The 16,364-nt window shown below is 48.3% G+C and overlaps 1 protein-coding gene across 1 annotated transcript in view; it reads left to right on the forward strand.

The window, feature by feature from the left end:
- Window positions 1-1,482: 1,482 nt before the first annotated feature.
- Window positions 1,483-16,364, forward strand: part of LOC146797318 (uncharacterized) — a 68,171-nt gene continuing 53,289 nt past the window's right edge. The window contains exons 1-3 of the mRNA XM_085624318.1: window positions 1,483-1,678; window positions 9,429-9,526; window positions 12,004-12,089. Of these exons, the coding sequence (XP_085480444.1) occupies window positions 1,500-1,678; window positions 9,429-9,526; window positions 12,004-12,089 (363 nt within the window). The 5' untranslated portion in view covers window positions 1,483-1,499. The remainder of the gene's footprint in view (window positions 1,679-9,428; window positions 9,527-12,003; window positions 12,090-16,364) is intronic.

A 16,364-nucleotide genomic window follows, 5' to 3' on the forward strand; every position in this document is an offset into this window, starting at 1 on the left:
GTGTGGATTTTCAGCCAGTAAAACCCCTCAGCACGTCATTCTCCATTCCAGGCACACTAATTGCTAATTGTGTGGGCCGTGGGGGCCGTTAACAGCCGCAATAGTTGCTTCTAGACTCTGTTATGTTGGCACACCTACCTGCAGCGTCATCCCCACCCTGGAGCATGGCAATGAAATACGCCACACCGGAGCTGCGGTCAAACACTTCTTTACTCCTCAGCCTACACTCACACTCTGCGCAGTATCTCATACTCAACATTAACCGCACCCTGACACCTCCCCACAGATCCAGAGTCCGCCCGGAGCCGCGAGGGTCCCAGAGCGCATAACGTTAATCTGCTACACTGCCCAGCGCAACTCGTGATGGGGGCCTCAGTATAATGAAGCTGGGTAACAGGGATACATTTTAGCCCCTCTGTGAGATGCAGAGCTTGTTCAGCCAATCCAGAACCGCACAAGGTGGCCATTAACTATTGCCGTGGGCCTGCATTCTGAACCGCCCTTAGCTGACTGAAAGTGCATGTGACATACCGGCTGGGTGCACACGTGGTGCCTGTGTGGAGGTGAGTGGCTAAGAGGAGGGTGCTAGTAAGCTGCTTCACCATATGACGGCGGGCCTTAACTGCTGTTAGATGCCTTTCCCCCTCATTAAGCCCTGACCTCCTCTCAAGCGCATACATTTGGCCTAGCGCTACGGTTTGACGCCATGTGTGGCGGGCGCTATACTATCACACCAGCCTGCAGACTGGAAGTCGTGCTTCGGCCTCACTCTTGTGAGTTCCTCTCCGTCCCAAGGACCGTGGTACCAGGGTGAACTCTCCAGTGACCCCACACGTCCCATTAATAATTTACCCGGGAAGAGGCGCTAGCTGTCAGCTGGGGGATATCTCCCTGGTAACACCGTGCCCCCACTTCCATAAACACATGAAAAGAGATCTCGGCGGAGGCACACATATCTGGGGAGCCAAGGTAGGTACTTCTTATATTTACAGGTTGTTACTGAACTTCAACGATAAATATAATACATTGAATAAAACTACGAACTGGGTACATTACAAAGTCAGATTTAAGGAAGATATTCCACCCTCTGGGAGCAACGACCGCTGGGAATAGCGCTGGAATGGAAGATGTTACCATGAAGGACATCTAGTCTGTGGGACTGTCACAGATCACGGGTGGGGAGAGGGGGTGCAGGGAGCAGTGTATTTTGGGTTCCCCTTGTGAAAGTAGACTTGCTCACGGAGATCTTGGGGCTCCCAGGATGGAGGTGGAAACGGAGATGGGGGGGGTGTGCACTGGTTAATGTAAGTAGAATGGAGAACGAGATGCAGTCCCAGCTCCACACGAGCACTATGAGTGATCTTGGAGTCACGTGCACACGTTTTGTGATGTTAATATGCAGCAGTATGGGCAAACCCCTGTCGTCTCACTGTTTGTGTCCATGCTCGAAATGACCTATTGGAAATGGCTTCCTCCAGGGCTTCAGTGAAAGTCTCCCGATGTCGGGTACCCGAGCCGGGCATTCAAAGGCTAGCATCCCTGAAGGGAACCCACGCGCCAGTCCTCGACGGGCCACTGGAGCTTCGTGGGAGGTCATCCGAGAGGAGCCAGAAACAGCCGAGGATAACATGGTGCTAACGGAGGAGCCGAGACCGGAATATGTGCGTCAGCTCCACAGGTGAGGGGATGTGGGGTCATGGTGTGGAGGGTGTGCGGATGCCCTGGTGGTGGGCAGGGGAGGTGGTGGGGTGGGGGTGGAGGGGTGGTGAAGGGGCTGAGGCTTGGGGTCTGCCAAGGGTCACTCTGTGCCAACCTGAGGGTAACTGCCTGGAACAGTCACTCGGTCGTGTGCCCTTCTGAGAGGCTTTGCGTGTCATCGGGACCTGTGGTAGTGCATGCGATGTGCAGCGCGTGACGTGTCAAAAGACTTGTTCGCAACAGGCCGGTCCCAGCTGGTACAGGGCAACCATTAAGAACCAAGGGAGGTTCGATTGTTCACCCCTATATGTTCACAGTCCATACAGGACCTGAAGGGGTGCGCGTGTGACTGAATGGCTCCCAGCTCGAGCTGCGGCATAACATGAAGTCCCAAGGTTCCAGAGCCAGACCCAACAGTCCCCCCTCTTCAGACCAGTGCATTGTCATATAGAATATTTCTCGAATCTGCTTTCATCTGTGGAATATACAGTCCATGTTCTATTTACAGCTACAGTTAGTTAATGCAAGTACCAAGAGGCTGTGTTCCTGCCTTTTATCGTTGCATTTACTAGAAGGTTCTGCACAGTGCGGCCAACCAGGCTGACCCCACCACAGACTTTATCTACCAGAACTGGTGCTCAGCCGGCCCTCTCCAACACCAAACCCATTGGTGGAAGAACAGAGGGGAGGGGTGGAAGAACAAGGCTGGCACTGTGGTGAGTGCATTGTTCACTTTGTAGCAGGTTAGGAACATTAATTGCCCTTTATTCTTCTTTGAACTCTCACCCGACACGGGGGTCCATAAGTCAGGCAAAGGCCAATAACTAGCCCTTTTCACAAAGGTAAATGTGGTTGTTAACATAAGTTTATGACTGAATTTACCCTTTTGTAAGAATGAATGGAATTCAGAACGAGAGTCTTAGGCATAAAGCCTTTTAGGCGAGACCTGTTGGCTTTACCAATGCTTGATATGGCATATGGTGAGTTATAATTATTTATATAGGGGCAGATTTATGAGCCCCTTGCGCCACTTTTGCGTCACTTTTAACATGGGAAAAGTGACGCAAAAGTGGCGCAAGGGGCTCATAAATCTGCCCCATAGTGTTTACAACAGCTACACTGCTAATGTTATAGAATGGGGAATACCCTTGCCAAGGGGTTAGTGTGTCCAGACTCAGAAGCATTTTAGGAACAGACAAAAACGGTGAAAATGTGCCACGTAAATGCGCAGAATGTAACATCGGCTGTTGGTAGGAATGACAGAGGAGGGTCGCCCCACTGCCCGGAGCCAGCAGATGATACATAAAATGATAATAAAACATTATCCTCATTTTATTTACTGCTGTCCGAGCCGTATAATAATTATTGGGTGCGGCGGGTCGGGCATGGCATGAAGGCGAAGTACTGTGCACTTCTAAGTACACAGGTCTGCTTGTGCCAGCCGTCCAAGGCCGGCCAAACAGACATGCGTACACAGCCGCGGTGCGTCCATTGGGGCGTAGGGGCGTAGCCCCACCAGCCAGCCCTGCTTGGACCCGCAGCTGCAGTGCTCACGTAACTAGCAGTGACGCAGCGCTGTCAGTTTTCCTTTCCTTACAATAGCGTGGGACCGGCCGATGAAGGGGGTGGGGCCGGGGGCGAGCACTCCGTTTGAGTGACAGTGCACACTGAAGGCCAGCGGCGCTTAGGCGCATACTCGAGTTTGGATTATGACCCTGCCAAACATGCGCACTGTCAGCCAGTCAGCCAGTGGCTAGGAGAGCGAGGGAGGGGGACCCGAGAGGCCGAGGGTTGCTTCATGCAGCAGCCCCCGGTCTCTCCTATGGGCGAGCCCTGTCTTTGCCCACGGTGCTGTAGCCAATGCAGGCGCTGCTAATGTTGCAGCGTCTCTGGATTGGCTGAGAGACACCGCGCAGCCTGCAAACCAGGCATTGGGTGCCACGCAGGGTATGGCCAATCACTGTGGCTTATGCGAACAGTGATTGGCCATCATCGTTAGCAGGTGCACACTGACAGTCCGTCGTCACCGCGCCACACACACCTCGCGTGGCGGTGTACTTAAAGGAATCAAACCGGACAACGGATTTCAGCCTCAACGGACTGTGGACGGAGGGAAATTGTGTACACGTGGTCATCCTACGACACGTGTGGCCTGAGGTTTTTCCTGAGGGCGGCCCTTGTACAGGTTGAACCGTAAGACGTGTTGCGTTGTTTTTCATCCATGACTGTCCAAACTAGTGATACCTGTTTTCTTAGCTATGTAATGGTCACAATAATGTATGCCTACAACCCTGCCTGGCATTTCTAAGAGTTCAAACTACAGAGCGCCGCGCGCGTCTTACCTTCCCCGCTGTCTGCCGCAGAGCACAGGCTGCAAAGCAGCGCCAGGAGGAGCGCCGGGGCTTTCATCACCAGTGTACCTGAGGCTTGTCAGTGCAGGAAGCAGGTTCAATGACGCGTTGAGTGTGGTGCGCGAGCCCTCTCGTCTGACTTTTTATAAGGGCTCGGACGGCCCTGCTAGATGTCAAGGTGAGCTCCTCCTCCAGTAGCGGCTATTTCCTCCCCCGCGGCGAGGCCTCCAGCCCCCCCACGGCCGGTGTCCGGTGTGAACATCTCTCAAGGAGCAGCACATCGAGTGTCGCTCGCATTCCTTTCACTTCCGATAAGCACGTATAAATAAATCTATCAGGGCGCTGTCACCTCGTGCCCTGTCAGCCTTGTACTGTACTTGCCAGCGCCGGGAGAGATCTCTGCCACCTTCATGGTTCAAAGACCGAAATACGACATCCCAGGCGTGAGACAGCACCATTAGGAACTTATCTGGGCTCCCAAGACCCTGGGTGACTTTTGTACTACTACTAATAAAAGCTGGCTCCCTCCTTGGAGTTACGTAAATGTTCGTTTCTACATCGTTTGCGTCTCCACTTTGCTGTCACACAGCTTCAAGCGCTTCGTAGCACTGTGAATTAAACATGATACTACTAGCCTGCTCGGTTTATACTTTATAAGGGGTAGGTGGTCGCTATAAGCTTCCAAACCTTATGGCTGACTGGAATCTAAATTCTCAGAATGGCTCAGCGAGTTAAACTCTAGCTGCTGTAGGAGATGAGTTCAAACACTGTGAAAACAAACTCAGCCTTCCATCCTTCTGAGGTCGATAATTTGGGTGTCATGAAATAAGATCCGGCACCTAGAAGAGGCAGAACGGTTGCACGACGCGGTATATAAAAATACCTCATTATTTAGACATTCATATTAATATCAACGACTTTTCTGGTAATCAAGTGTGACTGGGGTTGTCTCTACCTAAATAAAATATCATTTGTAAGTGTTAGGAACCGTGCTTGGAAATGGAGGCAGGCTCAGGCAGCTCAGTGAGTCGATGGTCAGGGTGGAACCGCGGTGTCCGTCTGAGTTTCTTTGGACCGCGGGACGGGAGGGGGCGAGCTCCAGAGGGCCCCCTCCAGCACTGTGCAGGGACGAGCCTGAGAGCTCCTGTTTGGGTCCGGAGCGTGGGGGGGCATCCATGTACTTTGCATACCCCACCCACGTTCGTTACGCCACTGGCGAGAGGGAGACCGGCGCGGGGGGGGGGGGTTCACCCGGATAGGAGGGTCCCCTGCGACCCAGGTGATAGCCGCCCTTCCTTATAATGATTTCATCCTCGGAATGTTTACACTCGCGTTCCTCCGCAGAGGGTGTCTAGTTAGTTAAGATATTTGAAATATCAGAAACTGCCCTGCTCCATATGTTAATAATAACTGTAAACATGCTTTACCAGCGCGGCGCCCGTTTCACGAGCGCCGCGCTGCTTTTACTTTCATTCTCGTGTCTTTTCCCAGCTGCTGCATCCCACTTTCTCTGCTCTCCCTCCCGACTCGAGCCACACCTTTCGTAGCTCATCAAACTGTATTTTTTTAAAATAACTGTGAACATGCTTTACCAGCGCGGCGCCCGTTTCACGAGCAGCACCGTGCCGGTTTTACTTTCATTCTCGCACATACAGACAGGGCAACAAATAAGGTGACAGTAATGTCCACAGCCCCTGGGTGAACCTTGATGCAAAGCTATGGCCACATGAGACCAGCAATCAAAGGGAGTCGGAGCGCTGACCATGTGACAACCCCTTGCAGTGGTTGCTTTCATTTCAAAACAAAGAGCTGACTGCCCATTGTTATGCCTCCGTAATTGAACAGTTACATTCTTAAATCTTATGCATATTTTTATTCCACACGGGTTAAACGAATTCTGTGAGTCATCTATTTTTAATATGGGGAGTAAAGGCACTTTGAAGTTGCTGTAAAGGAACAGGTTTTGGCTATGTAATTATTTCTCGTTCAGCTATGCCCTTTGTTCGTATTAATGGTTTTCCGCCCGTGTTTTACGGCAGAATGTTCTTTGTTCGTAGCTCTCTGAAACTTCCATCAGCCCAAAGAATATTTTTTTTTTCCTGGCCCAGTGAAATTTCTTCCAGCCCAGTGATGCGTATGCCCAGCCCATTGACGTGTATTAATCAGAGTCCAAAATATTTATTATTCTCAACCCAGTGAAGTTTATGTCCCTCCAAGCAACATTATTCACAACCCAGTGGAGCATTTATTTTTATTCCATGCCAGGTGTCGCCGATCCAGTGACTTGTGTCTCTGGGCTAACTAACCGTGTCTATCGACATGTGTTTCCGGTTCAACAACTTGTCTCCCCCATGGCGCATCTATTCGAGGTCCAAGGATGTTTATTCTTGGCCCGGCGAATCTGTTTATGATTTTATTCTTGGTCCGCTGACGTGGGTCTTTTGGTAACATCCTGTTCCTCTGTGATAGCGCGCCTAGAGTGTTGCAATTCCATTTAATTTATTCCTGGCTCAGTGACATTTAATGTTTACTCTGGACCTTGTAAACTTTCTCCTGGCTTGGAGAATTTGTCATATGCTAGCACATGTATTCTCTTCCCAGAGCTGTTAATTACAATCCAGTGATATTTATTACTAGCACAGTTAGGGGCATATTTACAAGGGAATGTCGGAGCGTGGCGTTAAGCACAAAATGCTAATACCACGCTCCGCCACCTGCGGAACGAGCCTGGCAACCATTACACTGCTGTGCAACTTCTTCTACTCTTAGAGCTGAGATTTCCATGAGTCTTATATTCTGAATTCAGCACCTGAGCATAATAGGACAGAATGTATGAAGCTCTGTGGTAATACTGAATAAGCAGCTACCTATGTTATGCCATCTATTAATGTAATAACTGCACTTTCACAATTGCTTTATTAACCTTCCTGCTTTCTCAAATTTGCTTGAAAATGCACGATTTTTCTTCTTTTTTTTCCAAATTTTCTTGGGGGGGGGGGGGTAACCCCCCCAAAACCCCCTTTTGGGGTTCGGGCTCGCTCGCTGCGCTCGCTCGCTACGGTGCTGTATGCGAATTCGTTTGCGCCTCACCACTTTAAAATCTCACCCACCGCCCCTGTGCGTACATATGTTTCTCCAACTCAGCCGTGTTGCACAGCTGGGTTAAAGAAAAGCCACAGGCTCCAAGGAATAGTCTGAGTGTCAAACGAGGCGGCTCAGACCAATCCTGGCGCGGCTCTCATCGTATGAGAGCAGCGCCTGGATTGGGCGGGAAGCCTGTGCCTTGAGGTCCGTCCACATCTGGGTTGTATGAGAGGAGCAACGAGGCGGCCGGAAGAGTCAGCGGGAGTGGAGCAGCAGGTAAGTCTCTTTTTATTCTTATTTTATTGCCAATCCCCTACCCTCTCCCCCACCGCCTGTCCTACCACCCTAGATAGGTGGCGGCCGCCACTGATGTAGACAGAAAAGTCCAATTGGTTACAGCTTTTATTAGAGTGATGCTTTAGTCTAAGTGTTACTTTGGGTGCAATGCTAATAAAAAAAACAAAAAAGCACTCCTGACTGCTTGTTTTGTAGTAACATCTAGCAAAAATTGGTGTTCAATGGGTTTCCTGGAGTTTCAGCCCCTGTGCCACCGCATTTGCTGCACCATTCAAATCATGGCCCTGCTGCCTGCAAGGTAACTGCAGTTGTGATTGCTTGTTTAGTAGTAACATATAGCAATAATCGGTGTTCAGTGGGCTTCCTAGAGCTTTTGTACCCTGCGCCACTGCACCTGCTGCACCATCCAAATCATGGCCCTAGTGCCTGCAAGGCCTGTTGACAGGAAACTAGTTCGTGAAAGAATACAGTGAACACAGCTTTCTCATCAGGCGGGACAAACTGAACCTGGACAACCTAAAGCAAATAAAGCCAGCAAATGGGAAGCAAGAAAATGTGAGTTACACACCACAGAGCCAATGGCAAGCGACGGGCAGACGGCATTCCCAGGTCAACTTTCTGAAACTCCCTAAGATGTCTTTCGCTTACCACACAGCTGTGCTGCATGGTAGGCTGGGACTAAAAATGGGTTACAATCGAGATAAATGTTACAGCACTCTTGCAACATCAAAGTCGGGTGGGGGTATCAATCAAAGAGTGGTGCACCAGGGTTGTTAAAGGGGCAGGCTAAGACGAATGGATGACACCCTGACAGGCTACACAATTTCTTCCAGTGCCAAACTAATTTAATTGATATAACATTTGTTTTAATGGGATGTCATTTTATTTTCCTGCTTCCTCTGATTTCTGCGGGAGTGCGTTGCAGTGACCATGTGACTTACTCCGAAACTCAAAGGAGGGGGATGAAGTTTATTTACACCTGCTTTGACACTGTTAGGGCAGTAGCAACGCAAGAAGTGTAGTTTGTGAAAAACAATGGCCTTTCTCTTTTGTGGGGGTGCGTTTGTAGTAGCGTGCCCATCCATAAGCCCCTCCCCACATTTCCTTAAACTCCTTGGGCCAGATTTACAATAACTGGCGCATCCCTGCATATTAGCAGGGATGCACCAGTTATTTTGCGTGTCTCAGAAAACCTCTTGCGCCACCATGGATGCGACGCATTTACAATGTGGCGCACCGTGGCGCAAGGATAGACAGGTGCGTGACGCATCTGTCGCCGCAAGGGTGACACAGTTCTGGAGTTGTGTCCCAAGTGCGATGCAACTCCAGCACTGCTCAGGGGTGCCCTATACCTCTTATGCTGCGTCACTCCTTACGCCTGTTTCAAGCAGGCGTAAGGATTTGACGCAGCTGGGATGTGAAAGTGACTCAGGGAAATTTTGTAGATTTCTCTGCGTCACATTTACGAGGCTTTCTCACGTCGGAACGACCACCCTGCATACATTTTACCTGACGCAGGTATAATGTAGCGCAGGGCTTTACAACGTGACGCATCTCACTAAATGCGTCACGTTGTAAATATGTCGCATAGTGGGGCATTGTTTACGCCGCCACTGTGTCACAAAAGTGACGCAACAGTGGCGTAAAGGTGTCGCAAGGGGCTTGTAAATCTGCCCCCTTCAATTTAGTAGTACATATTCCCCATTTTGCCACCACTCCCCCTCTTCCCTCCCAGAGATGTCTGTGAATTTGGGCGAGATTTCCGCAGAAAGAAAAGGCAGGTGGAGGTCTTCTGCTGTAGGTTTGTGTATTGCATTTTGTAGTACTTGAGTTGTACAACTGTGGTAGTGCTACAAAACACAGCTCCTCATCTACATTGTACCTGAAAGGGCGCGGTGTTCTCCTCTGAACATTGCATCCAAATAATGTGCCATTCCAAGACCACTTTTGTTTTCTTCATTGACAGACGGTCTCTTACTCTCATTCTTCCTTCTCCAGCATGTTGGGTCCAGAGACGGCAGAATATTTTCTGAACCCCCCACCTCTAGAGATCCGGGCAAGACCAGAGATCCAGAAAATGATAGAAGCCATGGGAGGTAAGGGCGGCCAATGGACAGTTCATTTTTGAAATATACAAGGTGTTTGCAAAAAACCCTTCACCCTCAAATCCCAACACAAATATTAAGTCATTTTCTGTCTCATCTTTTTTTCAAATCGCACTTTAGCAACAAAATACTCCCAACTTCCAAATTAAGGGCCACATGCATCAAAGTAGGCAATTGCGAATCTTTAATAGTGAATATTAAGGAATCGCTATTAGGGAGTCGCAATTACCTATGCATGTAGGTTTCGCAACTAAAATTGCGATTCCTACATATTCCTTAATGGCAAATTGCGATTTGCTATTAAGGAATGTCTTCCCATTCATTCCTATGGGTCTAGAGGCCCATAGGAATGAATGGGAAGGCATTCGAAATTTGCGAATACCAAATAGGTACTCGCAAATTGCGAATGCAATTTTAAGGGTGATAGGGGACCAAAAGGCCACCCTGATGCACCCCCAAAACAGGTAAGTGTGCACATGGGGCGCACATACAGGCCCTAAGGGTATGTGTGTGCGCCACATGGCACTTAGAAAAATGCAAAAAAGTGAATTTTTGTAAGGATTTGCAAGTTACCACCAACTTGAAATTGGTGTTAAATTGCGATTCCTTAATGCAGGGTCGCAATTTTTTCTTGCTCCCTGCATTGCAGTTAGGGAATCGCAAATTGTGATTCCCTAAATGCATTTGCAAAATAGGTAATTGCAAATATTGCAATTCTGTATTTTGCGATTTGCTTTGGGCTTGATGCATCCCAAATGTATATGTATATGTTTGTATGTATATGTTTTGTAAAGCGCACTGCTGCCCTGAGGTGTCCTGGCGCTGTAGACCGCTGGGGAACCCGTCCTGGCTATCCCTGTGAGATGGTACCTCCAGGGTATCTCCAAGGTGAAACCAGGCATCCCCGGTGAATGTGGGGGGCCGTTGTGGAGATGAGGCAAGCTAATGCCCAGAGTTGCCGAGTGTGTTCCTGGTTAGAGTAGGTACCGAGGCGAGAATTATCAAGTCCGTTTTGACCCTGGTCCACGACCCTGCCGCGTCGGGAATTGAACCCTGATCCCTGGCCGATTCTCTGCTTGCGGATCTGCCGCCTCTAACCAGTGAGCCACACCTCTCCACACCTCTGGCAAAATACCGGTCGCAAAGGGGCCGATTCTGCGCATCGGCCCCTTTGCTTGATGCATGTGGACCTAAGCTTCTTAACTAGTTGGAGTAATTATTCACCAAAATACATCTGCTCTTTTTGAGTTTTATGTTTTACTCCATCAGTAGAGTGGAAATTGTTTTGTAAAACTACCAAATTCCCCTCCATAGGCAGATTAGAGAAAAGGGTGTATTCCATACCTGAACACTGAAAATGGCTTGTTTTCAGGCTGCCCACACCACTCTAAAATGTCATCCAGGGAGATGCAAGCTATCCAGAGCTGTTTCAGTCAAAACAGCTGGAAGAGCATGTTGTTCTGTTCAGCAATCTGTTAGGCTGTCTCCACAACCAATCAGAATACAGCAATGTGTTAAGACTAGACTGATGGGTTGCTGCTTGGACTCCACACGGATGCATGGGTATAAATGAAGGCAATTGTCGAATGAGCTCATAGCCAAAGTCCTCTCCAAGGCCTGTTGGATCCCACACATCTTTGCCCATGCTTATTCTTGGAAATATCTTTGTCTTTCCATGTTCAAGATCCTTCTTTGATGGGCATAGCATCATCTTTGGTCTAGATGCACAATGCCGCCTTTGCCACAAGTTGACAGCAGAGGCATCGATTAACACCTTTGTACTACATCTCCGTGGGGCGGCCATGATGGGACTGAGAGTGGTGTCCAGTTGTCCATGCATGGAAGGAAGTATGAATAGATGGCTTTGTACACGTGTTTGTGGAACGATTCGTTCTTTGGAGGGTCTATCACAGAGGCATTACCTCAGTGATAGGGATTTGGAATGCAGAAAAGGGACAATGAGGAAATGCTTAGATTGCGTGCATCTAATGTTCATTATTCTTCGATCTGGCCATGGTCCTGTTCTCTTCCTCCTTTGGTTTATCTTGTCCTTCGGGTTCGATGGCGCTTGGATATTTACCACAGGTTTCTGGACCTGCCGCAAATCTTATAGCATCCATATTGGGCGAGCAGGCAATACATCTAAATAAATTATCTAAAGATTAATTGTATGACCATTTCTCCTGTCTTGGAGATGGGACCTACCTTCTCTAAAAAGGACTGGGGTACTATGAGAGTAGGAGAGAAAGAAACAAAGTTCAGAGACAAATAATGTAGGTGGTGCTTGTTCCCTGAGCCCATCCGCCCAGAAAGGAGCCCCCTGCCCTTAACCTACAGCCACCACTCCCCAGTCCACAAACCCACAAATATGAACCAGATTTCAAATGCGAGATTCAGTTGCCCAATACATGAGTGCGCTGTATTCTAATAGTAAACTTATTTTTTTGCACCATCCCTCTTGTTTCCAGACTCTGTGGGCGCAGAGCTCCTCTGGACAACAATTCGAGCAGAGTCTCACCAGCGACTGCAGGCGATGGAGCCGGCGGGAGAGAAGGTCGGTGACTGTTTAACTTCTAATGCGGAGATGTGGAAACAAGACCCTTTGCATTAAATGGAAAAAGAAGCTCTAGACACAGCCTGGTCCACATTGACACATGTTTCCATCCTAAGTCTGGTAGCTCTACTGATGAAAGGTTAATGGCCAATGGACACACTATTAAAAATAAAGACTGAGGGGCATATCATCAAGGGCCTTATCTCCGCTTTTTTGGCTTTAAAAGCCAGAAAAGCGGAGATAATGTTTTCGCCCTATTAACAAGAGGGTGCTAACATGCATAATCGCATTTTAGCACCCTTTTTCCCTACGCCTCCCTTTGCATCTCTAATGAGATGCAAAGTGGGCGTTCCTTCCCAAAATAACTGGAGAAATGTCGCTAACCGACATTTCTCCAATTATCAATGGGCACGCCAACAAGCATAGCAATAAGAAGAGTAGCGCTAACCGCGGTTATCGCTACTTTCCTTACGCCTGCTTTTAGTTTGACTTAGCCATGATATCCAATGGAAGGTGAATATCATGGTTATGCCCTGCCCTATCAACAACGTAGCGCCAAACGTTGTGCGATTATCGCTGGAATCCCAGCGATAATTGCACATTTGGCAGCTAACTCGGTTATTTTTATCGCTCTGGAGATAAGCGTCGCTGATAGCGCGCTATCTCCGTGATGAAAACAAATGATAGCCGGCGATAATTATCCTAGCACTAAGTGCGCTTAGCGATAATTATCGCCGGTTGTTAATGATATGCCCCTCTAAGAGCAAAGCCACAAACCCGGCCCCTGCTCCCAGTCTAGGAGCATCGAGCACAGCACCTAGGTGTGCCTTGCACTCCCCCAGGGAGTCTTCAGAAGAGCTGACATTCATAAATGGTCACTGGCAAGAAGTCACTGCTCAAGGTTCACCAGTCACTAGGTGCCCCTTCGAGAAGTGACGGATGGTGATCATTGAAAGTGGTAGGGAATAATTCTCACTCCAGTAGGTTTATGGACCCCAATGAGAAACGTTTGAAGAAAATGGGGTCAAATAGTTCATTTTAAGGCACTGTTTTCATATAAACCTGCTTATAAACCTTAGACTCTGAAAGGGCGCTCATGAAATATCGCAATATGTTCTTTATGTGTCAAGGAAGCCTGGTGATCCCCAGAAAGTGGCTCCACTTTTTGACATACATGCTAAGAAATTCCCCAAGTGTGGCAGGCACAGATTTGTGACATAGGAGTTCCCAAATCCTTTAGGGGTCCCCAAATATCAAGAATACCCTCCAGAATGCCAGGGCAGCATTTTGTCAGTGGTGCCCCCCCCCCATATGCATGGGTGCCCCTTAATAAAAAAATTACCTGCAACTTGTCAGGGACAGAATTTCACCCACATGCTTCCCATATACCATGTGTGCGCCATTTGTCAAAGTTCACCATCAGTAGGCCAGGATCAGCATTTTGTTCAGGTCCTGAGAGGCACTCAACTATATGTAAAGATTTACCTCCAGTGTGTCACGACCAGCAGAGTGCCATGTGTGCTGGCTCACCCATATGCCAAGGTTACATTCCTATATGCCAAGAGTTACTTTCAGCGCAACAGGACCTGCTGCACACCCATATGCGTAAGACACCTACACCAACTCCTGCATGCATGCACTCACACTCCTACAGTCACACATACACACACTCGTACAATCATACACACATATTTACGCACACTTTCAAAGAACTTCTCTCTCTCTCACACGCTCACACTGTAACTCTCTGTCACTCTGAAGTACTCACTTATAGACCACTCTCACTCATCAGCTCTTTCACTCTCTCGCATACATTTTCTCACTCCTTGTCACTCATTCACACACACAAACACTCTAACATTCACTCTTCTTACTCATTCTCTCTCACTCACTCTCACTAATTTTCATTCACACACACTGTCTCTCACTTACACAGGACACCATTGTGAACATTGTGTTTACTTACCATGCTTCCTCTACTGGGGGGTGTCTTCTGTTTAAGGGGGTCTCGACTCATCCATGGCAGCAGCAAAGCAGGAATCTGCTGCTGATTCTAGGATCCAGCAGGCCAGGCTTACGTCTCTGCAAATGAGGACAGAGCCACAGGGGCAGAATAAATGAGGGAACGCCCTGCCTCAAGCTCCCTCCGAAAGACCTGGAAGCGCGCCCTTATCAGAAGGTTGGACAGAGCCTGGGGTAGAGTTCAGCTGGCCACACGGATGCGTTAGTTAGAGCCCTGATGGCACCATTTTAGGAGATCTGTCCTCTGCCTCAGACATGCGCAGTATGTCTACTGAACAATAAGGAGTGTACCTGAGTGTGAGGATGTAGTTGCAGTATGGTCTCACACACGCCCAGTCAAACATCATATTGATGAGGGCTCTGTTCTTAATGAGCACTTTGGAAATGGATCCTGGCTCAGACCCCTCATCCTCCTCCATCTGTCATGAGGATCCTTGAGAGGTGTGAAGGGCAGACTCACACTTGGGCAGTGTTTATCACACGTTGTGTTTTTATTAACACTGCTAAATGAAATACTGAGGAAATGTTGGTACGTGCCAGGGGTATTTGTGGAGGCCTGCAGGTGGCCGGACTCTGCCCTAATGCGCATGTAGAAGAACCACCGCTGCAGTCTTGAGCTGTGGAAGGGACTGGAAGGTGCAAATATCTCCAATTTCTCACGACTACATTTCCAGAGTTAAAAAGGCAGCTCAATGAGTTCCCAAAATAGCAAAGCAAGGAAGTTCAAGACAAACCCATGAATTCTTCTGGTGGTCCTTGAGCGACCCACCTCCGGGGAACATGAGGCGCACCTGAGGACTTGAGAAGAAGGCCTCCAGTTTTCCAGGGGCGGTCGGACAGCAGTCCAGTCGCAGCCCCAGTAGCGACCCAAAAGTGACCGTATAGTGTAATAAAGGGGCCCGACAAATGTTCTCTGTGGTGGCCTGGATGAGCCGCAGATGCAACTCCAGTAGGGAGAGGTATTATCTGGCTGAGAAGTAATGGGGAATAACAGATAGTTGTTGGTGCTCACTGTACCAAAAGCTGCATCTCCCAGTAAATAATGGACCTTTCCTCCCATTAAATATGATAATTATTGGGGGCAATAAGAGAGTTGCCAGGGAAGGAAGTGTAAATGTAATGGCAGCTTCTGTGAGTTAAACTCCCAGACTCAACCGACAAGAAGAGGAGCGAGCAGGTTATCAATCTGAGAACAACTGTGCAAGAACATGCCAGTACTAGAACATGTCAGTACTAGAACATGTCAGTACCAGAACATGGCAGTACTAGAACATGTCAGTACTAGAACAACGCAGTACTAGAACATGCCAGTACTAGAACATGTCAGTACTGGAACATGTCAGTACTAGAACATCGCATTACTAGAACATGCCAGTACTAGAACATGTCAGTACCAGAACATGTCAGTACCAGAACATGGCAGTACTAGAACACGTCAGTACTAGAACAACGCAGTACTAGAACATGCCAGTACTAGAACATGTCAGTACTGGAACATGTCAGTACTAGAACATCGCATTACTAGAACATGCCAGTACTAGAACATGTCAGTACCAGAACATGTCAGTACCAGAACATGGCAGTACTAGAACACGTCAGTACTAGAACACGTCAGTACTAGAACATGTCAGTACTAGAACATCGCAGTACTAGAACATGCCAGTACTGGAACATGTCAGTACTAGAACATGTCAGTACTGGAACATGTCAGTACTGGAACATGTCAGTACCAGAACATGGCAGTACTAGAACATCGCAGTACTAGAACATCGCAGTACTAGAACATGCCAGTACTAGAACATGTCAGTACTAGAACATGTCAGTACCAGAACATGGCAGTACTAGAACATGCCAGTACTAGGACATCGCAGTACTCGAACATGCCAGTACTAGAACATGGGAGTACCAGAACATGGCAGTACTAGAACATGTCAGTACTAGAACAACGCAGTACTAGAACATGCCAGTACTAGAACATGTCAGTACTGGGACATGTCAGTACTAGAACATCGCATTACTAGAACATGCCAGTACTAGAACATGTCAGTACCAGAACATGTCAGTACCAGAACATGGCAGTACTAGAACATGTCAGTACTAGAACACGTCAGTACTAGAACATGTCAGTACTAGAATATCGCAGTACTAGAACATGCCAGTACTAGAACATGTCAGTACTGGAACATGTCAGCACTAGAACATGGCAGCACTAGAACATGGCAGTACTAGAACATGGCAGTACTAGAACATGAC

This window comes from Triturus cristatus, chromosome 9 (assembly GCF_964204655.1).
Source record: "Triturus cristatus chromosome 9, aTriCri1.1, whole genome shotgun sequence".
In the NCBI taxonomy this organism is placed as follows: Eukaryota; Metazoa; Chordata; class Amphibia; order Caudata; family Salamandridae; genus Triturus; species Triturus cristatus.